Source organism: Mauremys mutica, chromosome 22, assembly GCF_020497125.1.
Source record: "Mauremys mutica isolate MM-2020 ecotype Southern chromosome 22, ASM2049712v1, whole genome shotgun sequence".
NCBI classification, from domain to species: domain Eukaryota; kingdom Metazoa; phylum Chordata; order Testudines; family Geoemydidae; genus Mauremys; species Mauremys mutica.
In genome coordinates this window covers 10,621,542-10,638,158 of record NC_059093.1, presented here as the reverse complement: position 1 = coordinate 10,638,158, position 16,617 = coordinate 10,621,542, and the positions used below count along the sequence as shown (strand labels likewise).

The 16,617-nt window shown below is 51.4% G+C and overlaps 2 protein-coding genes across 3 annotated transcripts in view; one reads left to right on the top strand and one right to left on the bottom strand.

The window, feature by feature from the left end:
* The window catches only part of NCAPD3 (non-SMC condensin II complex subunit D3), a 43,301-nt gene extending 40,809 nt beyond the window's left edge, over nt 1-2,492 (bottom strand). For both annotated transcript variants that reach the window (XM_044996697.1, XM_044996698.1), the window contains exon 1: nt 2,414-2,492. In XM_044996697.1, coding sequence (XP_044852632.1) covers nt 2,414-2,477 — 64 coding nt within the window. In that variant the 5' untranslated portion in view covers nt 2,478-2,492. The remainder of the gene's footprint in view (nt 1-2,413) is intronic.
* Nucleotides 2,493-3,299: 807 nt separating this feature from the next.
* VPS26B (VPS26, retromer complex component B) lies at nt 3,300-15,677 on the top strand. Its single transcript, XM_044997063.1, has 6 exons — nt 3,300-4,333; nt 9,026-9,182; nt 11,113-11,277; nt 12,350-12,525; nt 13,275-13,417; nt 13,981-15,677. The coding sequence occupies exons 1-6, from the start codon at nt 4,111-4,113 to the stop codon at nt 14,125-14,127; spliced, it is 1,011 nt and encodes a 336-aa protein (XP_044852998.1). The 5' UTR covers nt 3,300-4,110; the 3' UTR covers nt 14,128-15,677.
* The last annotated feature ends 940 nt before the right edge of the window (nt 15,678-16,617 follow it).

Below are 16,617 nucleotides of genomic sequence, written 5' to 3'. Positions count from 1 at the left end.
TCAACTGAATTATTTTTATACCCTCCCGCTCCCACCCCTAAGTTTTGCTCTAGCATTCTTATGGAAATTTTTAGCAAGGGCAAATTAGAATCACATAGCCCAGGGGTGGGCAAACTATGGACCACGGGCCACATCCAGCCCAACAGCCAATTTAATCCAGCCCTTGAGCTCCTGCTGGAGAGCAGGGTCTGGGGCTTGCCCAGCTCCCACACTCTAGCCGGGAAGTGGGCTCGGGGGCCGCTATGCACGCACATGCCGCAGCTCTGAGTGGCTCCCAGAAGCAGTGACATGTCCCCCCCTACAGCTCCTATGTGCTGCCCCCATCCCAAGCACCTCCCCCACAGTTCCCAGGGGCTGGGAACTGCAGCCAATGGGAGCTGCAGGGGCTGCGTTTGCGGACCGGGCAGCGTGCAGAACCGCCTAGCCGCACCTCTATGTAAAAGCCAGAGGAGGGATATGCCGCTGCTTCCTGGAGCTGCTTGAGGTACGTGCCGCCCAGAGCCTGCACCCCATAGCCCCTCCCGCTCCCCGCCCCAGCGCAGAGCCCCCTCCCACCCTCCAAACCCCTCATTCCCAGTCCCACCCCAGAGCCTGCACCCGCACCCCAACTGTCCGCCCCAGCCTGGAGCCCTCTCCCGCACCCTGAACTCATTTCTGGCCCCAGCAGAGCCTGCATCCCCAGCCAGAGCCCTAATCCCCCTCCTGCCGTCCGAACCCCTCAGTCCCAGCCTGGAGCACCCTCCTACACCCCAAATCTCTCATGCCCAGCCCCCCCCCCAGAGCCCCCCGCACAACCCCAAAGACCCCACCCGCACGCTGAATTCCTCATTTCTGGTCCCACCTCAGAGCTCGCACCACCAGACAGAGCCCTGACCCCTTCCTGCACCCCAACTCCAATTTTGTGAGCATTCATGGCTCACCATATAATTTCCATACCCTGATGTGGCCCTCGGGCCAAAAAGTTTGCTCACCCCTGGAATAGCGTATTGGACAGATACACAACTTTTTCTGCTGTCTACTATTAACAATTATGTCAATAAGAAACTATTCTCAAGTAGCATCTTATGAACTAACAAAGTTTTCCAAACAAATATGTCTATAAATAGAAGCAGTTGCTAAAAGAAATAAACATCCCCCCTATTGTTTTTGAAAACTACACATTGTGAAAGCTTCTGAAATACAAAACAATGAAACTATAAACAAAAAAGTTAAATCAGACAGCTCAATTGATCTATGAATCAGAGCAGCTTTTTATTACCCCCAGAGGAGATGCAGCACAGTTTTAATAGCCACGGCGTTATTTAATAACTAGCAAACTACAGCAGAACCGTTGCAAACTGGACAATAGGGGGCCGCTGAATACACTGTTTTCCAACAACGGAGAAAATGCTCAGTGTAACTGACAAATGGAGAGACTCCCCCGATTCGGGTAACAGGCAGTGACAGATAATCCAGGTAGGGGTGGCTCTGGTTTTTAACCGTGAGCTCCCCATGAAGCAGGCCAATATCATTGGATCTAGGCCACAGAGGGCCACAAAGAGAAGCAGCGATTGTCAGGGGCAGCTCGGGGAGTAGAATCCAGGAGTCCTGGCTCCCACACCAGCCTGTACCATGAGCCCACAGACACGCCCCACCCCCAGACAACACACAACTTCCTAAGCCAGCCCCTCAGTCCGCTCCCTTTGGAGGCGGGGCTCGTGTTGGGCAGAGGGTAGGTCCACACCCTGAGCCCCAGGCGTTGCAGACGGGAGGGGAAGGGGAGACCCTTCCCCCTGTGCTAAGAGAAGAGGCAGTCGCCATGTCACCCGCCTAGAACCTTTCCATCCTTCAGCCCCCTGGAGCTACAGAACCGTCCCCCCACCTCTCCCGACCCCCTCCTCTTTCAGTTCTCCACCCCGCCAGTAGCCCCCCTCCTCTTTCAGTCCCCCCAGCCTCTCCCTCCCCCCCACCCGCCCCCTCCCCCCCACCCGCCCCCTCCCCTCTCCCTCCCCCCCACCCGCCCCCTCCTCTTTCAGTCCCCCCAGCCTCTCCCTCCCCCCCACCCTCCCCCTCCTCTTTCAGTCCCCCCAGCCTCTCCCTCCCCCCCACCCTCCCCCTCCTCTTTCAGTCCCCCCAGCCTCTCCCTCCCCCCCACCCGCCCCTCCTCTTTCAGTCCCCCCAGCCCCCTCCTCTTTCAGTCCCCCCAGCCTCTCCCTCCCCCCCACCCGCCCCCTCCCCTTTGTCCCCCCCACCCTCTTCCTCCCCCCCACCCGCCCCCTCCCCTTTCAGTCTCCCCCCCCGCCCGCCACCTCCCCGGAGGATCCCCTCTTCCTTCAGCCCCCCCCCGCCTCCTCCCGCCGAGCCCCTGCGCCCGCCCCCGGTCTCCCCGCCCCCCGGCAGCCCCGTGGCCGGGCTCAGGCCTCGCGCCGCTTACCCGCACTGACCGCCCGCAGGCCCCAGCTCTCCAAGCCCCGCAGGGGCCCCTCGGCCGCCACCATCCTGCCTTCCCCGCTTCGGCGCCGCCGGTGCCTTCGAACCAGCCAATCCGCGCTCCAGCCCGGCAGCGACCAATCACCACCCGCTGTCCGCGGGGGCCGGGGCCTGGCTGGCCCGCTGCGCCTGCGCGGGGCGCTGGCAGCGGAGCCAAGGCGCCTGCGCGGGGAGTGCGCCCCGGAACGGGGAGATGGCGCTTGCGCAGTGCGAGGCAGCGAGGCCCGGGCCGGGCGGCGCTTGCGCAGTGCGAGGCCTGGCCCTGGAGGACCGCTCGAGCGCCGCTAGTGCCAGCCGGCCGGGGCAGAGCGCGAGCTGCTGCGTCCCTCCCTCCCACCCTGGCGCGGGGTCCGCATCGCGGGAGCTCCGAGCCCGGCTCCTGCGCCGCGGGGTGACCGCCGCGCTTCAGTAGCCCCGCAGAGACCAGGCTCGGGGGGCTGGGCGCTCGCCAGCAGGGCCTCCCACAGCGCCCCGCAGCCGGGGCCTCTCCCCGCTCGCACCCCCCTTCGCCCCGCAGCCGGGGCCCCTCCCCTCTCGCACCCCTCCACAGCCGGGGCCCCTCCCCGCCTGCACCCCCCTTCGCCCCGCAGCCGGGGCCCCTCCCCTCTCGCACCCCCCCCGCCCCACAGCCGGGGCCCCTCCCCTCTCGCACCCCCCCGCCCCACAGCCGGGGCCCCTCCCCGCCTGCACCCCCCCCCCCCACAGCCGGGGCCCCTCCCCGCTCGCACCCCCCTTCGCCCCGCAGCCGGGGCCCCTCCCCGCTCGCACCCCCCTTCGCCCCACAGCCGGGGCCCCTCCCCGCTCGCACTCCCCCGCCCCACAGCCGGGGCCCCTCCCCGCTCGCACCCCCCCAGCCCCACAGCCGGGGCCCGCTCTAGACCTTCCCACTGGGGGGACTCTCCCAGTTGCACCTCCTTCCCCCAGCACTGGTGCCCCTGCTGCATTGCACCCCCCACCCCAAGCGGTAAGTGCTCCCGTTTTGTTACCCAGCACCCCACCCCACCACTCCTTCCTGAGTAGCGAAGGTAAGAGGTAGCAGAGCCCCCCGGAGTGCATTGAACCCCTCAGTCTCCAGCTGCCGCGGCCCTCCCTTGTAATTCATCTCCTAGCAGCGGCTGCAGACTCCGTAGGCGACCTTTGTGTTGCATCCCTTTCCTAAACAGCAGCAGCTTCTTAGGCTGTTACATCGCCCTTCTAAACAGCTTTCTAGGCCCTCTCTTGGTTGCATCGGACTACCCTTCCCCAAGCTGCAGCCTTCTGGGTTGCAACATACTCCCCTTCCTAAGCAACAGAAGTTCTCTAGCGCTCTGAGGTTACTTTATCCCTTTCCCCCAGAAATATATATTCCTCTAGTGCCTTTGAGCTGTATTGAACCCTTTTCCGTCCTGAAGTGTCCCAGGATTGACCCTTCCCAGGATTCTTTAGCATTACAGTTTTCATCCCCAAAATTGGACTACATCCTCTCTCCTTATCTGGGTTTTTGTACTGCATCCATCGCCATAGTATTTGAGCCCCTTGAAGAAAACAAAATCCTCAGACGCAACTCCTCCAGTGCTCCCTGGAGTAGTACACCCCATTCCCCACAGCAACCCCACTAGCCCTCTGGGATTGCCCTTCCCTCCCCTTCTCCCCAGCAGTGAGATGAGCTTCTTTGGGTTTGGGCAGAGTGCGGAGTTGGAGCTGGTGCTGAGCGATGCAGAGAGCAGGCGCAGGGCTGAGCACAAGACTGAAGAGGGCAAGAAGGAGAAATATTTCCTCTTCTATGATGGGGAGACAGTATCAGGTCGGGTCACCCTCACCCTCAAGCACCCAAACAAACGGCTGGAGCACCAAGGCATCAAGGTGGAGTTCATCGGACAAATTGGTGAGAGGGGAATGAGGGGGTGAGAGTATTGCATGGTGGAACACCAGGGACTTTAATTGGGAGGGTGGAGGGGAGGGGTAATTTGTACCACCATGGAGGAGTGGGTTGGGCTCACAGCTTCCTAAAGCTTGCTTGCAACACAGTCATGGGCCTGCCATCCTGCAGTGATTCCTCTGGTTGGAGTCTGATTGCTCTTTCCTCTCTGAAATTCAAAAATGAAACACTTTCGGTGAGGGCAGCAATACGTAGCAGTGCATTGCATGCAGTCTTATTTATTTGTTTTGCATTAGTAATTCCTCCAGGTTGAATATACTTAAATGTTAACGCTGGCAAGGTTCCGTCTCCATTAGCCTAGGAAATGGGAATGTAGTTACACTGCTTCCTGTTCTCGGAAACTGGGTTATGATCCCCAACGTCTTGTAATTACACTGAAAAGTCCCTTGATTATCAGAAATTATTTCAAATCCCGTTTTAGGTTTGGACAATCCATGTGTTGTATACCCTTGAGTCTGTACAGAGTGGAGGTACTACCACTCCTTTTCCAGGTCATGGTTCTCTCTCACCCTATTTTCCTGTTTCTGCTCATTCAGTGACCTGAGCTCTGAAATATATAGAGAGATTTTTAAATTCAGATTCAAACCTCCAGGGTTATTTTTAAGTTCTAATATCTTGGCACAGCATCCCTTGTAGTGTATAAAGTGGATTCTTTATTGTTCTCCATCCTTTTTATTAACATGTTGCTACATCTCTAGCTGCATTTACTGTGCTGTTGATTACATTGTGTGTGATGGGCAGGGCTGCCTTGGGAGGTAGTTGTTATATTGAGGGCATGAGGCAACAGACCAGCTGGTGTATGTGCACATTTCAATTCATGAGCTGTGCCCCAGAAGCCAACTACCCTTGTGGGTCAGCTTCCTTTCCTTTCCTTTCAAAGCTTGCTGTCCCCAGCTCCATTGATTCTGCTCATCCTGTTGGGGTGGCCAAGCCCACTTATCCACATAAAGTCATCTGGTACCTGAGCTGTTATGTCTGTGATTGCAGTTTGAATTTGGCGATTTTATATTGTGCGAATCCAGTTTAGATAAGTGCTTCCCTCCCCCCATAACAGGAGGGTGGGTGTTTTTATAAAGAACTAAAGGTTTTGTGGACTCATCTGAGTTAAAAGAAATGATAAACCCTAGAGTAACTTGCACAGTTTTTATTCGTTTATTAACTCTGTACCATGCATATGTGGGACTTTTCAGACAAGACCTTAAATCCATGGCCCTGTCTGCTCTAAATATCTTGGTAGAAGCTGTTCACCTGCACATCAATGTGATCAACATTTTCTACTTGAGATGGATAACATTTCCTTGTAAACCCCTTGGCACAGAAGATTAAATTGACGTTTTTCCCCACCCAGCCCCACCATCTTTACTTAACTTCTTTTCTGATTTTCTCCACTTGCACCACATGTTATACGTCTGCATTCAGAGAAAGCACAGCTAATTATATATAAACAGGCCCCATTATCAGAAACTGGATTATAACCTGCCTCTGGGTTTAAAATCTCCAGAGTAAGCTGAGCATGAGGTTTCCTCTCTGCTCCACCACTGCCTCACTGTGCAGCCTTGGACAGTCCACCTGTCTCATTTTCCCATTTGTAAAATGAGTGCTTAGTTTCTAAACTCTTTGGGGAAGGCGGAGTGGTTTTTTGTTCTTTTTGTACAGCATGTAGCACAATAGAGTCTTGGTCCATAACTAGGGCTTCTAGGTGTTCGGATATTCCAAAAATAATATATAGAGAGGAGTTTGGAAGACTGATTCATTTGCTCAGTGCTTTGACTTCATGAAGCACTACATAAGTAGTATGTGTCTGTTACAGGTATAAAGAGAGCTTTCATATCCAGACTTGAGGTCCAGGTTGTGCTTGGTTATATTGCTTTAAACAAAACAAAAAAGCAGCTCCAGTAATCTGAAAGATGGTATAACTGATTGTGCGTCTATAGCATCTTCCATCTCCACATGCCTCACAGTAAGGATTTAGACTCTGAGGTGAAAGGTAGGCATTACCCCCATTTTACAGATGGGGTACTGAACACAGGGAAGTGGTGTGATTTGTTTAAGATCATAGAGTCTGTGATGGAGCTGGGAATACAGTTCAGGAGTCCTGTATCTGATTCTCTGGTTAATGTCCAGGACAGTTTCTCCTCTGATGGATGGATAGTGCAGTTTCCTTTTTGGACATGCGTCTGTCTGCAGTGACTGTTCTCTGCGATCATCCTAAAAATGTTGGTAGATTAAAAAAAAAAAAGTCATAATGGAAAACTCTGGCTTTGCTGAACAACTCAAACAGGGATTTTTTTCTAACGTTGGACGTGCTGAAGTCTTTTTAAATATGAAAACTCCTCAATTCCTCCTCTAAAGGTTTAAGTGCCAATCTCAGCCCCTGGGCAATAGTTGCTGGGAGCCTAGTATGCTGGCAGTCTGTTTTTTCCCAGTTTAAACTCAGTCACTGCCTTTGGCATTGTGCCGTGAGATGAGTCCATGTCTCTTTTTGTATGTCGCTTCTGCATTCCCTCCCTATCACATAAAGGAGCATCCCTCCTCTCTGTGGAGGTGTGTTGAATGGAGAGATGCTTTATTATATCATTGTATTACATTAGCACGCAGAGGATCCAACCAAGATCAGGGTTTCGTTATGCTAGGTGCTGTACAAACACAGTAGAGATCATTCCAACCCCGAAGAGCTTCCAGTCTAAGAGGTAAGGTGGACAAAAGGGTGGGCAAGACAAAGCGTTATCCCATATTTTACAGCTGGGGAGATGAGGCACACAGTAAGTGACTTGCCCAGGGTCACGCGTTGAGTCTGTGGCATAGATGGTAGCTACCCCAGATCTCCTGAGTCCCAGGCTAGTAACCTAACGACAAGACCGCCCTTCAGAAAGCCTCTGTAGTGGGGTTCAGTGGACGTGTGATAATATTTGACCTGGTCTTAGCTGTGACTTCAGCTCCAGATTGTAAGAATGAGGGTTGGCCAAACTTTTCCTAACCAAAGGGCTGTTTTGGCAACTTTCTGGGAGCACAGCATGCAGGAAACTGGAGTAGATTGCCTTTACCCTAGTGTATAATAGTGAGCTGAATACAGGTCCCGCAGTGTGTCACTTTCTGTTATCTTGGATCAAGATGGAAAATTACGTTCTAGGGACTGTAGTTTCTATGGGCCACCTTATATTAAAGATGGTCACTTGGTCGTGGCTGTGCTTGGAGAACTGCTGGAACAATTGGGAGGGCGCAGGAAAATGTCTGCCTTTTCATCTGCAGCTGGCTTGAGCAACTCTTCCACACATACCCTTGTTCCCTAACATTTCCCTGGCCATACACGTATCCGTCCTAGAGCCATCAGCTCAGCTTTACCCCTTGAAGATGTGTTCTCTGCATGGTCACATGCTGAGTGCTGGCATACTGCGGAATCAATGGGGTTATTTACCTTTTTTTTTTTTGTTCCCTGGAACTAATGGGGCCACCTCTGTGCTTTCTGTTGCTTTAACCTTCTTTGAGAGGCATGAGCAGTGATAGATGGAAGCCTCGTAGCCCCACACTTCTGCTTTGTCGCTGCTTTCCCCATTTTGGGGGAGCCTTGGGGCTTTGTTTTTTACTGGTTAGAAGTCCAGTGCCTAGACTCTGAAGGTGAGGATCTGCAGGAAGTGATGAGAGAAGGGACGGCACTAGCTGCTGATTTGCTTTGTGATGGTTCCTTGTCTTTGCAGGTAGTCTGGATATATTAACCTTGATTAAACTGACCCACGTAGATGTTCTGGTTTGTTTTTGTAGGTGGGGGTAAGTGAGTAAAGCCGAAGAGACATCATGAGAATCTCCGCTCCTGCTTTCTTTGTCTCCTCTCGCTTCACCTGCTTTCATGGGAGTGGAATATTTATCAACCTTTTCAGTTATTTTTGACCCCAGCCTGTCCTGTTCCCCTTCCCGTGGGTTGGATATTTTGCATGAGCTCATGGGATGTCTTATTTATTTTCTACTTGTACAATGGAGGATGACACTTTGAGGATCCTCAAGCAATTTACAGATACTTATGTAGCAAAGGGGATGGGCAGCTGACCCCATTTAACTGATGAGGAAAAAAGCATACGGAAGAGGGAAGTATTGAGTGTCACAATAAATTAGTGGCAGACCCAAGAATGGAACCCAGCAGTCTAGACTTGCTAAATGGAACTATTAAGAGAGCACTCCTTCTGTTGTACTGGACTCTTTGTCATGCGCTTGAGAGAGGAGATTGTAAGCCACTGTGCGAACATGGGCTGTCCAGTGAGGGGAACAGCACTGCTGATTTCTAGGAGGCACAAACCAATTTGCAAAATAGGATCCTCGTTTTTACTGGCACTTCAAAATGAGCTTGGGCCCGTGATGGGTCAAGGACCTAACTGTGCATCTTTACTCTTTAGACCCTGGCTCACTCCTCTCACTGTGTATCCGGCCCAACTGGAGCTGGGTGAAACATGGTCCTTTGTGTTTGAACCTTAGGATTTCCAGGGAGACATTCTCTCTCTGGGAAGTGGAGGAGAAGGGATAGAATGGGGAAGAGGCTTTGTAGGGGACTGGTTCCTTTCTGCCATGCCCATTTCCTGCAGTTCTTCCCCCAAAGCTGACCTCCCATGGGAGTGAGCAGCGCTGCTTAACCAAGTATTTTCTTCCTAGAGCTCTACTATGACCGGGGAAACCACCATGAATTTGTCTCTCTGGTGAAGGATCTGGCCCGTCCTGGTGAGTTCACCCAGTCACAGACATTCGACTTTGAATTCACACATGTGGAAAAACCGTACGAGTCCTACACGGGGCAGAACGTGAAGTTACGGTGAGTCTCCTCCTGCTGTTGGGTTGCTCCCGGTCCCAAGCTTCAGCCTTCTCCCTGTGCATTAGTTTTCATGCAGTGTCTTTCTAGTAAGAACTACAGTACCTAAGGTACCCCAAATGAACACACACCAACAGATAGTACAGCAACACGAGGGTCTAATGCCTGTGTCTAAGAGTCAAATTAGGAAGGATAGAACTACAATCTACCTTAAATATAATAAGGAACAACTGAAAAGCCAATAGGGAACTGACAACTTTGACAGTGTGATAACATAGGGCTAGTCTACACTGGTAATGTTAAAGCGCTGCCACGGTAGCACTTTAACATGGCTTGTGTAGTCACACCGCTCTCCCAGCGCTCTCTCTCAGCACGAGGGGCATAGCTACCAGTGCTCGTGCTACAGCCTTTGAAATCCATGGGAAATCAGAGCTCAGGAGTGTTAATTGTTTAAGAGGGGCATGTCATTGAAAAGTGATTGAACTGCTGTTAAACTAACCATTTTCTATCATTTTAAAACAAGCTGACAGTAATTTCTAAAATCTGATTTCCCAGGCATTCCAGCCCGAGCTGTTTCCCCCCAGCAGAGGGGAAGTATTGATCAAATGCTATTCTCAGCTGAGAGGGGCACCACACTCCTAGTTAACCCTGTAGAGAGAACAGGGCAATGCTGATAATTTCTAAAGGCTGCTGAAGAAATTAATTTCTAATCTGTATCTCTCTAGTAAATACACAATTTACTGGCCTCTCCCTTTTAAACTCAGTTGTGGCCCTTCATGTGCATGCATGCGTTGAGCCTCTCAAGCTGCTGTTTGTGTGGAGGGGGTCACAGTATAGTCCCATTTCGTGTTGAAGCACTAGGGCATGGGGGTGGATTGACAGTTCAGATACTGTGTGTGGGATGCCTAGAAAATCTGTGGAAAATCTACCAACTCCTGTGAAAGCCACATCTTTGAAAAGGGAGGTCTCGGCCCTTTTTGTCATTCCTCTTTCTCCCCCTCTTCTAAAACCCACGCTTCTCTCTCTGGCTTCCCCTCTGTTCCTCCAGTCTGCAGTTACTTCTTGATATCTCTTGTCTGTGCTGCAACTGCAATTGCTCACGCCAGCCGAAGGCTCTGTGCATCTGATCCTTGGCTGAAATGGAATGTTAAATCATCAACATTTGTGATAATGGAATGCAGCGCCGTCTTGGAACAGCATGTCAAGTACTGAGTGCAGTTCCAGAAGCTGTGCGGCGGGCTCAGTAGTAAAATGCAGCCTGTCATGGCTTCTCTTGTGCATGTGCATCTCACTTGAGTTGCTCTTATTTTTTAAACAAGAAAAAAAAAAAAGAAACCAAAGTCTCTTCTGATTCCCAAACGCTTCCAATTTATTTGGCAATAAAAGAGCAATATCTGGTCATTTGCTTCAGTCTCCAGCAGGGTCAGTTAAATGTGTTTCAGTAGTTCAGTAATCAGGCCTGCTTATTTTAATCGTGGCTTTGATGCAAAGAAATGCCTTGCTTGCGTGTTGTTGTTTACAAATTGCAAATCCTATTTCAGAGTTGGGCTGTCCCCTTGAAATCTAGTCAGCGAGTCAAATGCTGTGGCTGCATTTAAGAGGGCTGGATAATTTTATGATGGATATTTAGTTACCTAGGTGGTGATTAGTGTACTCACGTCTCATGCGTTAGGGCAATAAGCAATAGGGTTCAGGCTGGAACGTCTCCCCTATGTACAGCAGGTGCACTACAAAGGACTTTCACCTTCTTCTAAACCATCAGGTATTGTCCACTACAGGAGGCAGGTTACTGGACTGGATGGACCAGATGGTCTCAGCGGCTCCATCAAAGCCCACATTCCTCTCTCCTCCACCCTAACACCTTCCTCCATGGCTTTTGCACCCAATGAGGTAGTCTGCCAGGGTTCTAATGGATGAGGTGTTCCCCTTTCAGGTACTTCCTCCGAGCGACCGTCAGCCGCAGATTAAATGATGTGGTGAAGGAGATGGACATCGTTGTGCACACACTCAGCACGTACCCGGAGCTCAATTCCTCTATCAAGATGGAGGTGGGAATTGAGGATTGCCTGCATATCGAGTTTGAGTATAACAAATCCAAGTAAGTGTCCTGAGAATGGTTGCTGAGTAGAACTCCCTGCGTGAGGGGATGCGGCCTGCTGGGTAGGCTGGGTGGTACTCCTAGGGCATGTCTCCACTGCAAAAACAAAACAACAAAAAACACAGCTGGCTCATGGGGCTGTTTCATTGCAGTGCAGACTTCCGGGTTCAGGTTGCAGCTCTGGGACGCTCACACCTTGCAGGGTCCTAGAGCCCCGGGCTGCAGCCTGAGCCCAGAAGTCTACAGCAATGAAACAGCCCCTTAGCCAGAGTCTAATTGTTGTGTAGACATACCCTTAAAGGCTGCTTAACTTGACTAGATATGCAGAGGCAGCTCCTGTTGTAAACTTTAGGTGGGGCCTTGTAATTTATCTTAGCTCTCCCTGTTGCCTATTGTGGATGGCAGGCAGTTCACTGAAGTGCTGGGCCTGTTCCTGCTTTAGATTTCTCCCCTCTCACCACCAGCCTGGAATGTGCTTTATCCAGATGGTGGCATCTGCACCCACATACTGAGGGGGGGGTGCATAGAATTGGTATGAAGGTGGGTTTATTTTAGTCAGATTGAGTACTCCCATTGTTGTGAGTCCCGGGTGGCCCAATGGCACAGCTTCTGCTGTTTGCCAGAATGGCACGATTAAATGTGGGACGATGTGGCTGTTAACCCAGGCACAGAAGTTGGAAATTACCAGTTTAGACTACATCTAGTCCATCCTTCCCACCCAGTGCTGGAGCGTCTTCCTGCAGTGTGTTGTTTTAAATTACCTAAGCAATTGCCACTGGGAGACTTGGGTCTTGTCGTTGGGAAGTTCTTATGACTATCCAGCCTAAGATGTCTCCTCATTTTATCCAGTAATCCCACTCAGACTTGCTGATGTCCAGAGAATTGAGCATGAATGCATAGTTGTTGCTTGGAGCAGCCCAGAACATGGGGCTGGGGTGCCCATGGAATCTGAAGTGGGCGCTGAGGAGAATGGGCAAGTGTCTGACAGGCACATTCCAGCTTGTCAACTTGTTTCCTGCTCTGTTGTGCAGAGACCAAAATTGATCATGGCTGTCTTGTCTATCCTCCCAAGGTACCACTTAAAAGATGTGATTGTTGGAAAAATCTACTTCCTGTTGGTGCGGATCAAGATCAAACACATGGAGATAGATATCATCAAGAGAGAGACAACGGGGACCGGCCCCAACGTTTACCACGAGAATGACACAATAGCTAAATATGAGATCATGGATGGGGCACCTGTGAGAGGTGAGAAGGGGTGGGGAACCATTTACATTCCTCTCCCAGAATCTTTGGGGGACAAGAGCTTGTTTTCCACTATTATTTTTTTGCAGGAATATGGGCCCTATTGTGAGTCCCATAAAATTGTCATCTGTCTTCAACTGAGTGCCTGTTTTCTTGTGTGGTAATAGCTGGCTCGTGCATCCCTCTTCACTGGTGAATCTCATGGCAGCTTACAAACATGGGGGAAATTGAGGCACATTGCTGATGTCTTTAAGTCTCCTAGCAAGTCAGTGGCACAGTTAGGAATAGACTTCCGCTACTGACTTGGGCCTGGTCTCAGAATGTAGTGCTGAAAGGTGGTATCTTACCTCATTGCCAATCCCCTGAGAGATCTGGTCTCTCTGGATGATAGTGTTCTGCAGTGGTGACGTGCAGTTACGTTCTAGAACTCCCATGTCAGTAGCTAGAAGGAATGTCATTCCATTCTCTTTCTCCTCCAATGCTGTGGGCAATGAAGGGAACCTTGTGCTATTGAAGTGGAGGAAGGACGCTTGCCACAAAGGGCACGACCTTGCTAAGGAGTAAGCATGCTAACTGCTGTTCTGTGGGAGCCGAGGGCACTCGGCCCAAACCCCATCCAGCAGTGGTAAGGTATGCCAGACTCAGGCACAGAGTTGCAGGCCTTAGCTTGCTCTGGTTTTACCTTACTGTGCCGGCGCTGTCCTTGGAAGATTTGACTCAGTATGTTGTGCCTACACTCATGCCTTTTGCAGGGGAGTCCATTCCAATCAGACTCTTCCTGGCGGGCTATGAGCTGACGCCCACTATGAGGGACATCAATAAGAAGTTCTCGGTGCGTTATTACCTCAACCTGGTGCTGATAGATGAAGAAGAAAGGCGCTACTTCAAACAGCAGGTGAGAAAGGGTGTGACTGCACCGCGGGGTGGACTGCAGCCAGCCAGTCAAGTGCTGCTTCAGGTGCTCCATTATAACTAGCAACAGAAGAATGTTGGACAGCCTGGCTGGTGATGTGGGGGAGGATGCTCCTCCCTGGGTACCCACTGGAGCCAGATCATTTGGGGTGTGGCTAGAGAAGGCACCTGCGTATCTGGGTCTGTTAGGGATGCTCCTCAGAGAGGGCTTATCCACCGTAATCCCCCTATCAATTCTCTGCGCTGCATTAACCACGGCAATGTTGCCCAACATACTAGGACATGTAGTGGCTGCCTCTGGCCCATCCTCTCTGGAGTGCTACCATCTGGCCTTCCAGAGGTCTGCACTGCCGGGCCCCCTCTCTTGAAGCTGTAATGGCTTTTCCCAGCTGAAGGATGGAGAGCGGAATAGGCCAGCATATGGGGATGGATGCAAGTTACTGCTCCAGCAGCTTAGGCAGACGTTCAGACCTATGAGTACATCCTGGGTGGGGCCAGCGTAGCTGTTGCATGTCCTAACGGGTCCTGCTGTCTGCGTTCTGACAGGAGGTGGTGCTATGGCGGAAAGGAGACATTGTGAGGAAGAGCATGTCCCACCAGGCAGCCATTGCCTCTCAGCGGTTTGAGGGGACGTCCTCCCATGCTGAGGCCAGGACCCCCAGCCAACCTGCAGAAAACAACAGCCGGCAGTGAAAGGCCCTGTGGAGCGAGGCTGCAGCAGAACCCAAGTGTCCGGGGCCGGCAGCAGCAACGAGGCGAAAAGAAAATATTTCACACCAGAGACTTATGAAAATAATCAGTTTTTTGACTTAATTCTGATCTTCGAAGGACCAGTAGGGTGGGGAGGGGGCAATGTAAGCTACAGCAACCACGGCACAAAGTTGAACGTACCTCAGTGCTCCCCAACCTCCTACATTCCTCTGGGGTAGGCTGCTTTGACACATGCAGGGGCCATTGGGCTGCCTGGCTTTCCTGTTGCCATGAGACCCCTTCAGCATGGCAGTGGGGATGGGGAAGGGGAAATTTGATGCTCCTCCTCTGCGATAGGGGTGTCACTTTGGGCATGAAGGAGGGCATTTTGCTGCCATCGAGAAGCCCTCGTGAGGTGAGTGGGAGGAGGGAGCCTGATGAAGCATTTTAGCTGGAAGGCAGGAGAGTGTGTGAGCGGAATTTAAGCTTGAGATGTAGCCTGCTTGCTGTCCCGTCCCTCCCCTCCACCCCCCGTGCTGTTGCTAAGTTTCTGCTGCAAACGGTTACATAACTAGTTGAATCAGCCCTGTGAATATCAGAGCCAGATTGTGCAGCGTAGCAAATGATGCTGCCTTTGTGTCCCTGCCTTGGGAGCTCATGGATGCAGCATCTTGGGGTGGGGGCAGAGGGGTTAGTTAACATTTAAAAACGCAGATAGCAGCTGAGTGTGGAATTGACAGGCGTATGGATACTGTAAAGGGCAAATGAGGTATGGGAGAGCTAGCTGAGCTGCTAGGCAATGTGAGTCTGGGAGGAAACTGGCCAATGAAAGAGTGCACAGAGCCTTGATAGTCTTGCCTCTGGGAGGTCAGGCTGTAGTTTGTAATCCATGCTGTATGATAGAGCCACGCTGGTGCAGCTGAGTCCTGGGAAGCTTGTGTATGTTGGAGATAAGAGGGTAATAGCAGAGCGGTTGTACAGATTCCACATGCTGCTGTGGGAAGCAGTTGCAGTCAGGTCTCTTAAGGAATTGTACAGGGAAAAGTGTTCAGTGTGAGAGAGCAGCATCAGTGCAGTGGCCTGTGCAGCCTCTGAAGTGCTGCAGTAAATGTTGGACTGTTTCCCTTCTGGCTTTCTCCTTGTTTCCAGTTTATCTGAATGAAACTCTGCTTCATCTGTCTCTAGGATTCACCCCAGTGGTGCTGCGGTTAAACCGCATGGGGACTTCCCTGATTGGCTGAAAATTATCTGAAAAGGTAACCGGGTGGGACAGGAGGGGACACGGGGGTGTTCTTTAAATGCACCTATATGCAAAAGGCTTGAAAGATACCCCCTGAGCGCCTGGGATGGGCTATTACTATTCCTGGCAAATGGGACACCTGTGTTTAAGGAGTTACTGGCCTGTATGTGCTGCCTATTGATGTGAAGCAAGATGGCAGGCAAAACTTTCTGCTTCCATACAGACAGCTCTGGATCAGTTGGGCCTGATGAGAACAGTAGTGGAGGTGTCTTTGGGCATGAAGCTATCTGAGGACCTGAGTATGGGATGTCTTTCACTCCTTCCATTTAATCTTTTGAGTTAAGTGGGATCATGAGATTGTACCCAGAAGGGATTCAGCCCTCCTTTAAAGTTCAGAGATGGTCTTTTAGACTTAACTGATCGACTGGATTTGGATGTTCTCCATCCTTTTTAGATCCCTTTCTAGGAAGCAGGTAATAAAACATCCAACCAGCATATGGAGACAGAAACCTGAACTAAACTGGGACATCAGCTCCCTCTAATGGGAGCTATACTGATGCCTTTCCTGACATTCTGCCAGGCTTGCTTCTGAATCTGAAATTTCCTCCAGTTGGATGTAGAGCTGTTCTCTTGCTGCTGGGAAGTTAAAGCATCGTCTGCAACGTGCTGTGTGTGAGACGGTGCCCTGGTGCCTGTAGTGATGCTGGGGTCTGGGTGGGAGGGGGGTGATGTTTGCGTAGTAAGAAAGCTGCTGTAGTTCAGTGATAAATGTGTGTTCTGCTTGCCAAACTAAGTTTTATTTTCACTCAGTCACATGTAGGGCTATGGTTCTTATCCTCGATAGAGAGTCCTGCTCCGTCCCAGGGGACATTAATTGCCTCTTCTCTGCTGTGAACACTAGTGTCACGCCATGTTCTGCACTGTAGTCGTGAGGATGTGTGGCTTACTCTGCCTCTGTACGTGAGAGGTCCCTGCTGTGGACTGGAATGGCAGTCTCCTCCTTCAGACTGAAGCAAAGTCCTATTAAAGGCAGCTGCTTTGTTACATCACATATGGGGTAGCGGTGTGCTTTGGGCCTTGTGTAGCAAACGAACGTGGATGCTACTTCGGCAGCTAACCTGCTCTGCGTCTACCCCATTGAGAGGGATCCAGGTGTGCCGTGGCAATGCACAATCATTTGAAAACAGGTGAGGCTCCCTTTGGGAGACACTCCGGGTAACAGACGGTATCTGCGTGGCTGAGCCTAACCCAGC

Bases quoted from the DNA above. Each gene is read 5' to 3' on its own strand.
- VPS26B (XM_044997063.1), top strand. From the start codon at position 4,111: ATGAGCTTCTTTGGGTTTGGGCAGAGTGCGGAGTTGGAGCTGGTGCTG. The intron at 9,183-11,112 runs GTGAGTCTCCTC...TTCCCCTTTCAG, and splicing joins GGGCAGAACGTGAAGTTACG to GTACTTCCTCCGAGCGACCG. The intron at 12,526-13,274 runs GTGAGAAGGGGT...TGCCTTTTGCAG, and splicing joins GGATGGGGCACCTGTGAGAG to GGGAGTCCATTCCAATCAGA.